Source organism: Benincasa hispida, chromosome 12 (assembly GCF_009727055.1).
Source record: "Benincasa hispida cultivar B227 chromosome 12, ASM972705v1, whole genome shotgun sequence".
NCBI classification, from domain to species: Eukaryota; Viridiplantae; Streptophyta; class Magnoliopsida; order Cucurbitales; family Cucurbitaceae; genus Benincasa; species Benincasa hispida.
The window spans coordinates 22,064,199-22,080,766 of NC_052360.1; the positions used below are offsets into that span (position 1 = coordinate 22,064,199).

At 37.1% G+C, this 16,568-nt stretch overlaps 1 protein-coding gene and 1 long non-coding RNA gene across 2 annotated transcripts; both read left to right on the plus strand.

Annotated features, from left to right (window-relative positions):
* Positions 1-689: 689 nt before the first annotated feature.
* On the plus strand, positions 690-13,695 carry LOC120092797 (DNA-binding protein SMUBP-2). The gene is made up of 7 exons (XM_039051001.1): positions 690-1,377; positions 1,716-2,024; positions 2,168-2,451; positions 2,564-3,595; positions 4,575-4,743; positions 10,381-10,538; positions 13,176-13,695. Exons 1-7 carry the CDS (start codon positions 690-692, stop codon positions 13,416-13,418), a joined length of 2,883 nt encoding a protein of 960 aa, XP_038906929.1. The 3' UTR covers positions 13,419-13,695.
* A 1,222-nt stretch (positions 13,696-14,917) lies between these two features.
* Positions 14,918-16,120, plus strand: LOC120092799. Its single transcript, XR_005486163.1, has 2 exons — positions 14,918-15,109; positions 15,179-16,120. It is a non-coding gene; the product is annotated as an uncharacterized LOC120092799 (long non-coding RNA).
* Positions 16,121-16,568: the final 448 nt, after the last annotated feature.

Below are 16,568 nucleotides of genomic sequence, written 5' to 3' on the forward strand. Positions count from 1 at the left end.
CTGTCCATCCTTTACCTTAATAAAATTTAACGAGTAATTGTTAATCGAGTTTACTACTTCCCTAGCATCAAATTCAACCAAAATAGGAGAAAAAGGCAAGTTAGAAGAGGATAAAAAAAGCTAAATCATCGACAGTTGCTTAAGCTTCAAGCAAGTTGATAGACCACTCATACAGAATCTTCCTAAAACCCAAACCCATACCGTTCACAAAAAAAAAAAAAAAAAAAAAAAAAAAAAAAAAAAAAAAAGTCAAGTCAAAACCTAAAAGTAAAAACGAACTGAAAAAAGAAACTTAAAAACGAACGCCACGAAATACAGATCAACGACCAATAGAATTCATGGCCTACGGATTTCCTCAGGATTTTTCTTCTTCCAAATCGGCAAAGCAGAGTAAAGTTCCTTCCTTCCTTCTCTCATGAAAACGACTTCTCTCTGTCTCTCTCCGTTGCTTTCAAAGTCCCCAAGAAAATCTCTTGTCGAATGTATTGTGGAAATGCTCTTCTCTTCCTCACCTCAAATTCATTTCGCGGCTCAAATTTGCAAAACCCCAGTTCTTCCCTTCCGCCATTGTTTTTGCTAGAAGATTTTTCCGCCAAATGCAGCGGTTTCTTCATCTCTTCTTGTTTCGTTTTCAACTGATTTCTTCTCTTTGAGTGATTTTTTTAGTTCCACTTTCTATTGCTTATGCCATGACTGCGCTAACGTCGATCCACCTGTTTCGTCAGAATCACACAGCGGTTACTGTTGCTTTTCAGCAGTTTGTTCAGACTATCAATGGCGTTAATCATCCCAGTGGTGCGCAGAGGAGGATTCGTGTTGTTAAAACCAAGAAGAATGTGAAGAAACCTAATATTCTCGAGGTTTCTTCTCCTTCTACTGCTGCTAAAATCAGTGTCAGTACCAGTGGTTCACTCGCCTCTGAGACGAAGGCACAACCCAAGCGGCTTCCTCCGGGGGAGTCAGAAAAAAAGAAGAAGAATGATAGAGAGGTTAACGTACAAGGTATTTATCAGAATGGGGATCCTCTTGGCCGGAGAGAGCTGGGGAAATGTGTGGTCCGGTGGATTGGGCAGGCCATGCAAGCTATGGCTTCCGATTTTGCCTCTGCGGAGGTTCAGGGAGATTTCTCTGAACTCCGGCAGCGGATGGGACCGGGGCTTACTTTTGTGATTCAAGCTCAGCCGTATTTGAATGCGGTGCCTATGCCTCTTGGACTTGAAGCCGTCTGTTTGAAAGCTTCTACTCATTATCCGACTCTCTTTGACCATTTCCAGAGGGAGCTCAGGGATGTCCTCCAAGATCTCCAACGCAAATCGCTGTTTCTTGATTGGCGCGAAACTCAATCATGGAAGCTCCTCAAGGAGCTCGCTAATTCAGGTTCCTTCTCCATCTCTTAAGTACAACACATCTGTTTCTTACAAGAAAGTGATGTTCTGTTAATCTGTTTTGGTAGAATTCGATTGGATTAATTCAGAACTGTTTCCTTCTCGAGAACTGTTGCAAAAGTAAAGAATTAAATTGAGTTCTATTGAAACACTAAATAGTATTCAAATAACAAAGGTTTCCATTTGAATCATTCTTTATCAAATAATTTTGAAATATAAGTAAAGAATTCCAAATCCTGTGGTTCTAGATGGACCCATAAAAATATATTCATTTATATGTTCGATTAGGAACATGTTGCTTGACTGGGAACTGACATGGTGCATTTGCAGTTCAGCACAAAGCTATAGCACGTAAGATAAGCCAGCCAAAGGCTGTCCAAGGCGTTTTAGGGATGAACCTGGAGAAGGCCAAGGCCATACAGAACAGGATCGATGAGTTTGCGAACCGCATGTCTGAATTACTTCGCATTGAAAGAGATTCTGAATTGGAATTTACACAAGAGGAGTTGAATGCTGTTCCTACACCAGATGAGAGTTCAGATAATTCCAAACCTATCGAGTTCTTAGTCAGCCATGGCCAAGCTCAGCAAGAACTCTGTGATACCATATGCAACTTGAATGCAGTTAGCACGTCTACAGGTCTATCTAATGATTTCATTTTATAAAGGTGTTTCAAGCAATTTGTTTTCTTCAAATTTTGAACTCAGCTCTACTTGAACTATTTATTCTCCAAAATGCTAGACAAGTTTTTAATCGTATGATCAACTTTTATTGATATTCAGGATTAGGGGGGATGCATTTGGTATTATTCAGGGTTGAAGGAAACCATAGATTACCGCCTACAACCCTTTCACCAGGAGATATGGTTTGTGTGAGAGTTTGCGATAGCAGGGGTGCTGGTGCAACTTCTTGCATGCAAGGGTTTGTCAACAATCTGGGGGATGATGGATGCAGCATCACTGTAGCTCTAGAATCTCGTCATGGTGACCCTACCTTCTCTAAGCTCTTTGGAAAGACTGTGCGTATTGACCGTATTCCAGGATTAGCTGATACTCTCACTTATGAGGTACTAGGCGAATGTTTATTACTTGATTCAATGAATATACTTGTACCGCATTGTTATCTTCAATTTTGTTTTGTATTAAAGGAAAAATGTTATATCTAAAGTTCATTTACAGCGCAACTGTGAAGCATTGATGTTGCTTCAGAGAAATGGTTTACAAAAGAAAAATCCTTCTATTGCTGTAGTGGCTACATTATTTGGTGATAAAGAAGACATCAAGTGGATGGAAGATAATAACTTGATAGATCTAGCTGATACCAACCTGAATGGCATAGTTCTCAATGGAGATTTCGATGATTCACAGAAAAGTGCAATTTCACATGCTTTGAATAAAAAGCGGCCCATATTGATAATCCAAGGGCCGCCTGGTACTGGAAAAACAGGTCTGCTAAAGGAGCTTATTGTACTTGCTGTTCAGCAAGGTGAAAGGGTTCTTGTAACTGCACCTACTAATGCAGCTGTTGACAACATGGTTGAAAAACTCTCGAATGTTGGGATAAACATTGTTAGGGTAGGAAATCCAGCACGGATATCTTCAAGTGTTGCGTCCAAGTCTTTGGCTGAAATTGTAAACTCTAAACTTGCAAGTTTTAGAACAGATATTGAAAGGAAGAAGGCAGATTTAAGGAAAGACTTGAGACACTGTTTAAAGGATGATTCATTGGCTGCTGGCATACGCCAGCTTCTGAAGCAGCTTGGGAAGTCATTAAAAAAGAAAGAGAAGGAAACTGTGAAGGAAGTACTCTCAAATGCACAAGTTGTTCTTGCTACAAACACTGGAGCAGCTGATCCTTTAATTCGGAAGTTGGAGAAATTTGATCTAGTTGTTATTGATGAGGCGGGTCAGGCAATTGAACCAGCTTGCTGGATTCCAATATTGCAGGGACGCCGTTGTATTCTGGCAGGTGACCAATGCCAACTTGCTCCTGTGATTTTGTCTAGAAAAGCCTTGGAAGGTGGTCTTGGAGTGTCATTGCTGGAACGAGCTTCAACCTTGCATCAGGGGGCTCTAACCACAATGTTAACAATACAATACCGAATGAATGATGCAATAGCTAGTTGGGCTTCAAAGGAAATGTATGATGGAATGTTGAAGTCCTCACCAACAGTCTCTTCTCATCTTCTTGTCAACTCTCCATTTGTCAAGGTACCATACTCCAAGATTACTGTAGTGCGCTCTTGCATTCTTGTCTAGACATTCATGTTGGTGAAGGTCCTATAGTTATATTATATACTTCTAAGAAGATGATTCTGCTTTGTAAAAGATCTTCTGACTTGTCATTTTTTTACTAATGCCTTTCAAGTAACCCATACAAATTTGTAGAGATTTGTACACTAGTCTATTTTGATTACATTGTTGATAAATTTAATTCCAAAAATGAGTCCAAAGACTTCTAAGTGATGGATAGGTCTGTGAGAATCTTCTACTGGTAAACTTTTTTTTTTTAAAAAATAAATAAATATGTTATTATAATAATAATTATTTTAATAATGGTAAAAACCAAGTTAGCTTATTTATGTCAACTGATGGGCCTGTCTCTTCAAGATAATCGATTAACAAAATTTAGACCCATGGCTTCAAAGATATTGTTGGAAAATCTCGCTCCATAGCTCAGTGTGCTATTGCAACTAAAATGAACTATGTAATGGTCTTTAGAAAGTTTAATCTCTCTTTAGTCTTTGCTATTTTTTTTCCCTTCCGTCATTTTCCTATTCTACCTCTTGAATTTAGATGGCCTCGCCTGTATTTAAATATTTGTGAACAGTAGTCTCTTCCACTAAGATGGCCTTGTAACCCGGGTATCCTCCACACATATAAGAGCATGAATCTAGCCTTTGCTGCATCCGTTTGTTTTTTCTCTTTTTGCTGTCTTCATGAAGATTAGTGTGTATTTGTTTCTACACTCAAAGAAGTTATGTATTTCAATGCAGTATCCATCCTGGATATTTATCTTTTGTGTAGTTTTATATGGAGTCAATAATAACTATATATTTCTCTTATTGTATAATAAAATTCCACAAATGTCCAGGAACGTTACGGTCCAGGTTCTTTTACATCTTTATTCTTTTGAAAGCCTTGTCCGTGTGATACTTAGCAACTGTTAATCTACTTTGTATTGATGCAGCCAACATGGATAACTCAGTGCCCATTGCTGTTGCTTGACACTAGAATGCCATATGGTAGTTTGTCAGCTGGTTGTGAAGAGTACTTGGATCCAGCTGGTACAGGCTCATTATACAATGAAGGCGAGGCAGATATTGTCGTGCAGCATGTCTGCTCATTGATTTATTCTGGTAAACATTCTATATGTCAATACAGATAATATTATGCTTTAGTGCGTATTATAAGGAGCTTAGGGGACCAAATGATTGCGAACATAGAGGTTCGGTGAATGGAAGTTGGGGAAGTTGTATAGATTAGTTCTCTATGAACTTTCAAATTTTTAGGTGCCAAGAGAAAACAAAAAAGATAAATTATGTTTGATATTCTCTCTGATGTTAATTGGGGAGTGTTCCTTATCTGACACAGACAATAACCAAGTATAAAGGATTCACGTGTAGCAGCACTCAATCTAAATATTGTTGAATGACAACTATTTGTAGATTCAACTATAAAGAAAAGTGTTTTATGTACACAAAATCAGGTTCCTCTTTCACCCATATCCACGAATTGAGTGCCATGCCTTAGAGACCAATGAAAAACGTTACTTTATTCAGATCTTGAGCTAGGTTGGAAATGAAAGGCCAATTTAATTGGATCTTGAGCTAGGATCTTGAGCATGGATTTGGTCCTAGCCTTGTATTGGTATGCTTGAAGTCTTTTCTTTGTTTCCTCTCATGTACTTTGAGCATTAGACTCTTTTATTATATCAATGAATATTTTCGTTTCTGTTTCAAGAAAAAAAAAAAAAACGAAAGGCCAATATATACCTGGGATTTGTTGAGGAGTTAATAGAACGTGGAATTAACGAGGAGACTACCACATTCTTCTTTCCAGGCTTTATAAGGAGGAACAATCCAATATTATGGAGGGATGACCATTATATAGTTTCTCTAGACTCTTAACATTTAGATTTCATTTGAAACTAGAGTCTCAATCCCACCTTTTGCTTTCTTCACTCTGCCACCTTTCTAGAGTAACCTAGGCTGGGAAATAGTCCTCAAAATCAGCAATGGCAGATCATGAATTTCTAAGCTGACTTTAGTTGAGTGATTGTTGTTTGGATAAAAAGACTGGAAAAGTTCTTTGTAATTCTATAAGGCTCTTTGGATATTTAATTCTCATAGCTGCTCCTTCCATTACAAATCCAACGTATGCTTGAAATGGATGCTTGAAAATACATACTACTCAACGAGAGAATTCAAAAGCATCTAGAGGTGGAACAATGAATTTTGTGAGACCTGGTATGAAGATGCCATTGATCTAACTAACAAGGACAAGAAACCAATCAGTCTTTAGTTTAAATAGCTTCTAGAACTGCCAGGGTTTGACCTGGTGGTCTAACAGCCATGAAAATAATAAAGTTCTTAGAAGGGTTGGGTTAAAGGCATAGTGACCACTTATCTATGATTTAATATTCATCAAGTTTTCTGGAAAATCAGATATAGTGGGTTGGGCGGTTGTTTTGTGAGAATAGTTGATGCACACTCAAGCCTAGATTGAATGTACAGCAAAGAAAATAAAACAACAACAACAAAAAAAAAAAAAAAAAAAAAAGAACAAATAGCATCCTCCTAGCTGTTGGACCAAGTAGTTCAATTTCCTTGAAAAATGGATACACAGAAGGGAAGGGTCATGAACAGTCTAGTTAATACTCTCAAACTTTTCATACGTGCTTTTTTAGATCTTTCAGCCTAAGCCTGAATTTTTCATAAGTTTCCGTACTTTCCTTTTTAGAAGATCTTTCAGCCTAAGCCTAGAATTTTTCATAAAATTCTTGAGGCTAAGCTTGGAAATCTTACATTATGGTATATTCTTTGTCATGACCTTTTTTTAATACATTTCGTGAGGAGTTAATAGAATAAGGTGCTCGATTTTATTAGATTTCAAGATTGCAGAGAGACAATTGACTATCGAGGACCTCTTTCTCCATTCGTCTTTTTAGAGAATGAACTTTTTTTGTGGCATACAGGGGTATGCTATTTTATGGGGTCTTTGGGGAAAGAAAACTGATAGAATCTTTAGGAGTTGGGAACTTGGGAGAGGTCTTCAAGTGATGTTTGGTCCATTATTAAATTGTATGTTTCTCCATGGGCTTTTGTGACTAAGTTAAGGCTTTCCCTAATTATTTCCTTAGTCTTTTTTTTACTTCTCTAAAGCCTTTTTGCAAGCTTGCACCCTTTTGTAGGCTTTCTTTTTTGTATGTCTATGTATTTTTTTTTCCCGATGGAAGTGTGGTTTTTCATTAAAAAAAATGTTGAAAACTATAAGGTACTTAAGTACCTTGGAGAACCACACCCCAAAAGCTAGCTATTGGTATGGGAGAGCCGAACCACGTAAGTACCACATTGGTCATCCAATACTACCTTGGTTCCTAACAATATCCCGGACGTCGGCTACTCTGGCGGTACTTCACTCGGCCACACCTGGTTAGAACCCTCCGCCGGTTCCATGCTGGAATGTCAACAATTGGCTCTGATATCATTGTTAGGTACTTAAACACCTTGGAAAACCACACCCCACAAGCTAGCTATCGGAGTGGGAGAGCCAAACCATTTAAGTACCACATTGGTCATCCTATTCTAACCAATGTGGGACAAAGGCATCCCATACTACCTTGGTTTCTAACAATGCCCCATCCCCAAAAATCTGACATCTTGGTGGCTACTCTGACGGTACTTCACTCAACCATAAATTTATGTATACAGCTTCCACTCGGGACCAATATCCATAATGTTTTTCATATATCTCAATTGAAAAAAAAAAATAGGAGAGCAGAGGATTGTATACCCATAATTCCTGAAGTTGAGGACTTTGAATTAATGTGCAACCGGAAATGCTGTTGGAAAAAAGATGGAATTCAAACATGGAAAAAGAAGAGGCTCTGATTAAATGGCAGGACCAACTGAAATCTGAGGCTACATGGGTTGAAATGAATACTTTGAAATTGCAGTTTCCTGACTTTTACCTTAAGGACTAGGTGAGTTTTGCAGAAGGGGGTATTGTAAGACCCCAAATCATTCACATGTACCAGAGAAGGGGCTTAAAGGGAAAAACAAATATGAAAGGAAAACAAATAGGAGGGCAGAGGGTTGTATACCCACAATTACCAAAGTTTTCAGAGGATGCTGAAATTAACGTGTAGCTGGAAATGTTGTTGGGAAAACGATGGAATTCAAACACGGAAAAAGAAGAGGCTCTGATTAAATGGCAGGACCAACCAAAGTCCGAGGCTACGTGGGTTGAAATGAATCCTTTGAAATCATAGTTTCCTGACTTTTACCTCGAGGACAAGGTGGGTTTCGCAGAAGAGGGTATTGTAAGACCCCAAATCATTCACACGTACCAGAGAAGGGGCAAAAAGGGAAAAACAATTATGAAAGGATAACTAATAGGAGGGCAGAGGGCTATATACCCACAATTATTGAAGTTGTCAGAGGATTTTGAAATTAATGTGCAATCGGAAATGATGAAGGGGGTATTGTAAGACCCCAAATCATTCACACGTACCAGAGAAGGGGCAAAAGGGGAAAAACAAATATGAAAGGATAACTAATAGGAAGGTAGAGGGCCGTATACCCACAATTACCGAAGTTGTCAGAGGACTTTGAAATTAACGTGCAATCGGAAATGATGCTGGAAAACAATGGAATTCAAAATGGAAAAAGAAGAGGCTCTGATTAAATGGCAAGATCAACCGAAGTCCGAGGCTACATTGGGTTAAAATGAATACATTAAAATTGCAGTTTCCTGACTCTTACCTTGAGGACAAGGTGAGTTTTGCAGAAAGGGGTATTGTAAAACCCCAGATCATTCACACATACCGGAAAAGGTGCAAAAGGGGGAAAACAAATAGGAAAGGAAAACTAATAGGATGGTAGAGGGTTGTATACCCACAATTATCGAAGTTGTCAGAGGATTTTGAAATTAACGTGCAACTGGAAATGTTGTTGGGAAATTGATGGAATTCAAACACGGAAAAAGAAGAGGCTCTGATTAAATGGCAGGACCAACCGAAGTCCGAGGCTACATGGGTTGAATTGAATACTTTGAAATCATAATTTCCTGACTTTTACCTTGAGGACAAGGTGAGTTTCGTAGAAGGGGGTATTATAAGACCCCAAATCATTCACACGTACTAGAGAAGGGGCAAAAGGGGAAAAACAAATATGAAAGGGACGTGAGGTATAGACTTGGAGGTTGCTATGTGTGGTGGGGACCAGCGGGTAGGGGTTAAGAGAGGTTTGTGATAATCCATTGGGGGTGTGATCATTTTGGAGTTTGCTGAAGCTTGTGGAGAGGGAGGTGCTCTCAGAACCTGCCTTTATCCTTTTCTTGATTTCTTTCTTTGTTCTTCATTTAATGTTCTCTGTTATATTTTGATTAATGAACTATATTGTAATTGCTGGTTGAACTCTTGGAATATCATAAACAGGGGAGTTGATCCCTGTTCTTGTCCTTTGTTGAGTATTTTCTGGGTCAGGAGGTCTTGGATACCGAACAAAAACACTTCTAGTCCTTGAACTTCACAATTTAGTCCTCAAACTTTTCTGTTTCAAGTTAGTCGCCATACTTTCATATTTCTAACAATTTATCATGAATTTGTTTTGTTAAATTTAATGAACTCGGTGATCAAATTTGTTTATAAACTATAAAGGATAAGTCATTACATAATAAAAATTGACACGTAAGTTTGAGAAGATTTTTCGCGATAGAAACTAAATTGACACAAATTTCAAAGTGTAGGAACTACATCGTACTAATCAAAGTTTTGGAACTAAATTATTACAAATTTAAAAGTACACGGACTAAATTGTTTCCAACTAAAGTTTAGAGACTAACTTATTACTTCTATGAAAGTTTAGGACCAAGTGTTTTTATAACCAAAGTTAAAAAGCATTTCAACTCTAATCAAATGGAGTTTTTAATTATCTATTTTTTTTATTGTTTCCCTTGGCTTTTCTTGTTTTAGTTTTGTCTTTCCCCTCGTTTTTGTTTGTATAACCTTTTTCATTAATAAAAACTTCATGAATTTGTTGCTTATCTTAAAAAATCTCCCATGCACTAAAGACTACAGAACAAAGACCACCAAGATTGATGTAGCGTAAAGTAATAAATGAGAGAAATTTCCAAAAATAAAATCAAAATCTTTATTAATGAATAAAAAATTATCAATACAAGAAGACAATCCCTCTGTTTATGGAGAATTGGAAAGCAAACTAATCATAATACTAATTAATCAAGAAACTAATCCTAATCCTAATCAATTAAGAATTTGACCAAGATACCTTAATTTATCTTAATCTTACTGCATCAAAGATCCTCAATTTTTTTCGAGGATAAATGACCAGAGTAATAAGGATGAGAACCATAAATCCCTAAGAACTGAATAAGTTCCCTTAAGCAAGGATCTGTTGAGTAATGATAAAAGTATCTGTAATCACCACACTAACTGACAGGTAATTCTCCTCCCATATTTGAAGGCCCGCAATCCTTGCATGATGGTTTGGTGTTCATGCAAGGATAATTTTAACTTCGGCTCCATATTTATCATTGCTTGTCTATTGGTTGTGGAATAGAGTGCACCATCTGAGATTTCACAACTTCACCCATCAACGCATACTTTTGGAAGCATTTGGATCATTAGATATAATTTTTTTATTTCTTGTTTTGATAGGAATTTATGGTGTTTAAATGGTTTTAATCGTTTTGTACTTCCACCTTGGATGAAGATGAGTTATTGACACTGCCTGTTCTAAATCTGGTCGCAGGTGTCAGTCCAAGAGCAATCGCAGTGCAATCTCCTTATGTTGCTCAAGTACAGCTATTGAGGAACAGGCTTGATGAAATTCCTGAAGCTGCTGGTATTGAGGTAGCAACTATTGATAGCTTCCAAGGCCGAGAGGCAGATGCAGTGATCATATCAATGGTAAGATACACATGATTCACATTTAGGAGCTTTGAAATTAAATTCAGCAGGTGAGTTTTGGAAGCCCCATTCTGGATAGGAAGGGGGCAGATAGAATTAATCGGACTTTGGAGCTGGGGGATCCTTTAGAAAAAAAAAAATCTATCTGCCCCCTTCCTATCTGAATTCTTTCAAGTTTTTCACAAAGGGATGCCCAATTTTCTACCTCCAAGTAAAAGAAAATAAAAGAAAAAAGAGCCTCTTCTAATCTCGAGATCCCAAGTCTGACGGTCCCATTTCGAACGATCTACTATATTGGCTTCTTTCTTTGTGGAAAGGGAGTGTATCTGGAAATTTCTCTTATAAAGGCCTTGAATCTGCCCAAACATCCTCTCAAGAAGGGGGTTTACTTCTATTTCCCACCATAAACTTCGTAAGCCTGAAAAACAACTCTTTGGTATTACTTTTACTAATGTCTACCCTGTCTTCCTCCAGCTTTTATTTAATCTGCTTGGTCATCCACGAACCACCCGTTTGAGCCCCAACCATAGATCGTTACAATCACTTTCCTCCACAAGAAATTTCTTTCTTGAGTGAATCTCCAACGTCATTTCATTAACAATGAAATATTTCTTTGAGAAAAGAAACCCATGCCAAGCCCATCCTAAACCAAAGGAAGCGAGGTCACCTTCCAATTAACCAAGTTGCTTCTCGGTTTATAGGTCTCATCACTCCAAACAAATCTCTCATTAACTATGGCTTGTAGTCTCAACCAATGTTCTAAAATGCTACAGAGGCAGCCTTGAGGCTTTTCCTCTTCAAGAGGCGAGGCATAAGCCTCTTCAAGAGGCGAGGCATAAGCCTCAAGGTGGTATGAGGCATAAGCCTCAAATAGTGAATTAAAAACATTTTTACAAAACCTAAATTGGTATAACCAAGTACTGTTAAACATGATAGTGATATAAAAATGTAAAAAGAAGCTTCACCCCCAAAATTTTCACTTAATAAAAAATTCTAAAAGGACATCTTCATCATTACTATTACTATTATTATCATTATTAGAAGGATTAATTTATACTATAAATTTCTGCTTCAACATTCTTAAGGTCGCAATAGTAAAAGTAGTCCTAGTTCAAATTGTCGCAACTCAAACCTTAATATTTTTGAAGAATTAGGCATATCACTAATATTTTTCTAATCACTGGGAAAGGCATAGGATTTTAAGCCTCAATGCCTTTTCACAAAGGCGCAAGCCTCTTTTGTGAGAGGCATAAGTCTCTTATGGCAACAAAGGCGTAAGTCTCAATGCTAAAACTTAGAGCCTTGCCTCAAGGTCGATAGCTTTTTAAAACATTGGTCTCAACATGACTTTGAGAAAGAAAAAAGGTAGATAGGAAGGCTGTGCAATACAGCTTGAATTATGAAGTTAATTTGCCACCTTTAGAATGGAGAAGACCCTGCCATTCGTCTAATTTTGCCCTTTAGCTTATCAAGCAATTGCTTCCAAAAGGCACATCTCCTTTGATTCCTCCCAAGAGGAAAGACAAGATAAAGTGGAAGAGTGTCCACTTTACACCCAAAATTATAGCCTTCTCTATCACCTTGTCAACATTATGATAGAACCCAAATATTTTGAGATATAATCGGTAACTAAAATACAAGATAAACCAAATTATTCAAGGCACTTTGGACCCTCTCAATCTTGAGGTCATACTCAAGCCCTAATTCACTCACCAAAATATTGCCTAACCTTCTCATTCCCCTCCCCTTTTGTTTATAACCAAGGAGTATGACAAACTCTCTAACTATTTACTAATATACCCTTAATATCCCTCTAACACCCAAATACCATTCCTAACACATTAATGCCAACATTTTTTTTAGATAAGAAACAGAAGATATATTATGCACAGAACGGCTCAAAAAATACAGCCTAAAGGCGGGCAAGAGGGAAGAGGGAACCCCCTCCCTTAATGCCAATCACACTCCCATCCCTTAATGCTAATCACACTCCTGTCCTAGTTAGTCACATGGGTCCAGCATTATATTTTCTCTTAACTAATTTCCCCATTTCTTATCCTCCTAATTCTATTTCATAGCAATTCTAAAAAATCCTTGCTGCACTTTCTTGGATCTTATCTAAAGAAGGCTTATCTGTTAATCCATGATTAGATCATGTTCCTTTAAAAACTTTCTTTCCCTTGCTGCACCAGTCAAGAAGTTCCAAAAGTAGGTTATGATGGAAGTTTGCTGGAATGATGATAGGGTGTGATTTTGGGATGACTATTGGCTTCTTCCATCTCCTTTGTGCATAGAGCTACCAAAATTTTATGCCGTTACTTGATCTAAACGATGTACTATTAGAGACTGCTGGGGGAAAAAAGCGAAGGGTCTCAACCGGAACTTGAATAAAAGTGAGAAGAATTGTTAGCTCTAACTGTGAAGCTAATGGATATTTGTTTGATCGGTATATTGTAAGGAGGCTTCTCCACATTTGCAGGATTGTTCTGTCATGTCATTCTTTATATAAAATTATATTTATGGAAAAAAAGCTGTCTTGATTTTGATGTTTATGAAAGGATTACATGTAGCATTCAAGATGTCAATACTACTTTTAGAGTGGAAAGTTTATACGACGTTCTTTGCTTATTTTATCAGGTAAGGTCCAACAATCTTGGTGCTGTTGGATTCTTGGGAGACAGTCGGCGGATGAATGTGGCCATAACAAGGGCAAGAAAACATGTAGCACTGGTCTGCGATAGCTCGACGATATGTCAAAACACATTCTTGGCGAGGCTATTACGTCATATACGTTATTTTGGAAGAGTGAAACATGCAGAACCAGGTAATTTTGGAGGATCCGGTCTTGGAATGAATCCAATGTTGCCATCCATTAATTAGAGCATTGTGTGGCCGTTGAAGTTTGCTTTCAAGCCAAGGAAAGATACATTGTGTTCATACTTGATTGTTGTCCTCTTCATCCTCAGTTCCCATGTACAGCATTCCTTTTGCCTTAGAAAAGAAAACCAGCCAAAACTATTGTGCATTGATAACTTGTATATAAATTTTGAGATTATAATGACAAATTTATATAGAATCATTGAAGTTTGGGGAGTTTAACCCCATGTTGTATTCAGAAATGGGACATAACATTGATCAAAGAGGTTGTTTTATTTTATATAGGATTGGATTACTTTGGGTGCTAAGTAATTCAATCAAATGTTTTGATAGTTGTAGGAATAATGTTGGCATGTTTGGGAGTGAGTTTAGGGAAAAAAAGAAAATGATTTGCTTAAGGTGATCTATGAAAATTGATCTATACTCTTTGAAAATACTCCCCTCTCATCGACCTCTAACCCTCATCCTATAACCTTCTATCAGCATGCTTTCTCCCGACGACTTCGATAAGCACGAGGATTGAGAATATCTTGAATACAGATGATGGCCACAAGAAAATTGACAATTAGATAGTTGTACAATTAAAATTTCCTAAAAGCTCGAAATTGCCCTTAAATTAAAAAACCCTAAAAGCTTAAATTTGTTGTTTCTTTAGCTTGTCGTTTTCACTTTCTCCCTTGTGCGGTGGCTACTCCTCGGTGGCCATGGCTTTGAACGGCGAATAAGGCTGGCGACACTTTGATCGGCGACTAAGACCGGTGTCTAAGATCGAAGCTTAAGAGTGACGATTATGACCAAAGACCAAGAACGGCGACTAAGACTTGTGACCCTTCAACCATCGTAAGGAACTTAAACCTTTATTTGGATTTAGGAGAAAATTTCTAACATTTGGATTATTTACTGGTTTGACTGATTTTTGCTTTGATTTTTGTTGATTTGCTTAGGTCTTCTCATTATCTAAATTTATCTTGGCTTCCAAAATACAAGAGTTGAGTTCCTTTTGTTTTGATTCTTGAGAATACTGTTGTTGGTTGGTTTTATTTTGCAAAAACAGAAGTTGCTTTGCATTTATATGCTCCACATTCACATTTAGGTGTTGTTTTGTGTCTTCTAAGACTCACACCTATCTTCCAACATAAAACTTGCGACCACACCAAAAACTTGCCAATAGCCCATTCTAACTCATTATGACACATATTTATATGTTTTAAGTGATGTAAATATGCATTTTAGGTGATATAGGGAGTTTGCTGGGTATTTTTATTTTTATTTTTTTATTTTTTTATTTTTTATTTATCTTGCATAACTATCTCGCTTGCAACTATGTTCCGACATCCAAACTTGGAACACATAATCCCAATGCAATTTTATATCTACTTTAGGTGATTTAGATTGGGTAGAACATGTTTTTGGGAGTTGGGAAAGGCCACTAAAGACTGATCTATCGTGGGATTTCCATATGCATTGTAGGTATGTTAAATATATTACTAATATTTTTATATTCAAAACTTCAAAAAAATTATTTGTGTTATTACTCTCTATAATAGGTTTGAGCGTATAAGTCCATATCAACCATATGCAGTTGTCTTGCAAACAAAATAAATTCCAATGCCATCCCTCGCATGCTTAGGTGGTCTTGTGACAAGTCATCCTCATCTCATTTTATACACGACCAAGTTTTTGACTCAACTAAGGTAAGCAAATATTACTGTTTATATTAATTTACTATGTTTCTTGTACTTACCTTCTCCTTTTTTATCTAGTTGAAAATTAAAATGCTTCTTGACATGACACAAGATGAGAAGATTTCAATGGGTGGAACTCCATCCTTTGAGTTTGATGTTATTAAGGGTGAGACACCTCTACCTCATACCCGCTAATGAAGCGAAAACAAAAGTCGAAATAAAAAATGAAAAAGTCTGTTAAGAACCTTGAGGATTGTGTCATAATGGTCTAGAAGGAACTTAAGGAACTGAAACTGATACTATCGACCATAATAAAACAACTTGGAATAGAAAAACAGGTATGTGATTCTTAGAAAAACAGAAGTAGTTAACATTATTATTTTTAACTACTAAATCATGTTGATACTCAGCAGGCCAACGAAGAAAAAGTTCCAGAATTTGACGACTTGATGAAGAATGATATGCAAAATGAGCATAAGGATGTTCAAGATCACGATGTGGACACAATGAGTACACCTTCTTGGTTGAAGATGCTGAAGGAAAATCACAGTGAAGTTCAAAATGAGGTGGAACAACCATCACGATCTTGGACAGTGAAGTTCAAATTGAGGTCGAACAAAAACTGTGGTTTGATTAAAGCAACTGCTTCTGACCTTGATTGCCTTATGTTAGTACCTCAGTTAAGTGTCATATGGATTCAGGCGTAACAGAGATTGCACCTTCATCATGTATATGTCCATATGTCTGTCCCGCATGTAAAAGCATGCAAGTGTTTACATCTGTACTCCAGGCCGAAGACTTCAAAAGATAATTCCCAATGTGATCTAGTCATTTACAATCAGATGCATGAATACCAAAAAGTGAATTAGACATACTTAAAGTTTGGATATCACACAAACATACAGACAATGAGTTATGAGACACGATTATGTCACAGGTGGTTGACAAACAAGGTGTTACTATACTTATTATTATTATTATTATTATTTTATGATGGCAGTTAATTGATTTTGACAATAATGACAAATGTATTTTGTTCGCATTTAGCATTTGGATGCTCTGTTTTTATTTATTCGCTTAAAGATTAAGGCGACTAAACTTTCTTGTGCAAATAACTTTCACAACTATAAACACAGTGTTCATGGTTTGTACATTCACACTACTAATATATACCCCATTAATTGGTAGTTAGACCGGTTTATTATTAATATATTTATGCGTGTTTGCAATGACAGTTAGTTGCAAAATGCCCCTATATCAACAATGTCTCGAGGAGAAGCGTACATTTGACTGGCACGAAGAATGTCGGTTGGTTGATTATGTGATTGGGGCGAAGGTAGATTTTAAGGATGCTTGGATGTTGATTATATGGATTCACCATTCAATATCCATCAAAATCATTGGGTTTTATAATGTTTGGATTTACTTAATTGTCAAATCAAGTTTTTTTCCTTTCAACTTTTGGCTA

Coding starts and splice junctions, on each gene's coding strand:
- LOC120092797 (XM_039051001.1), top strand. CDS start 690: ATGACTGCGCTAACGTCGATCCACCTGTTTCGTCAGAATCACACAGCG. Junction 2,452..2,563: donor CTGATACTCTCACTTATGAG/GTACTAGGCGAA, acceptor GTTCATTTACAG/CGCAACTGTGAAGCATTGAT. Junction 3,596..4,574: donor TCAACTCTCCATTTGTCAAG/GTACCATACTCC, acceptor GTATTGATGCAG/CCAACATGGATAACTCAGTG.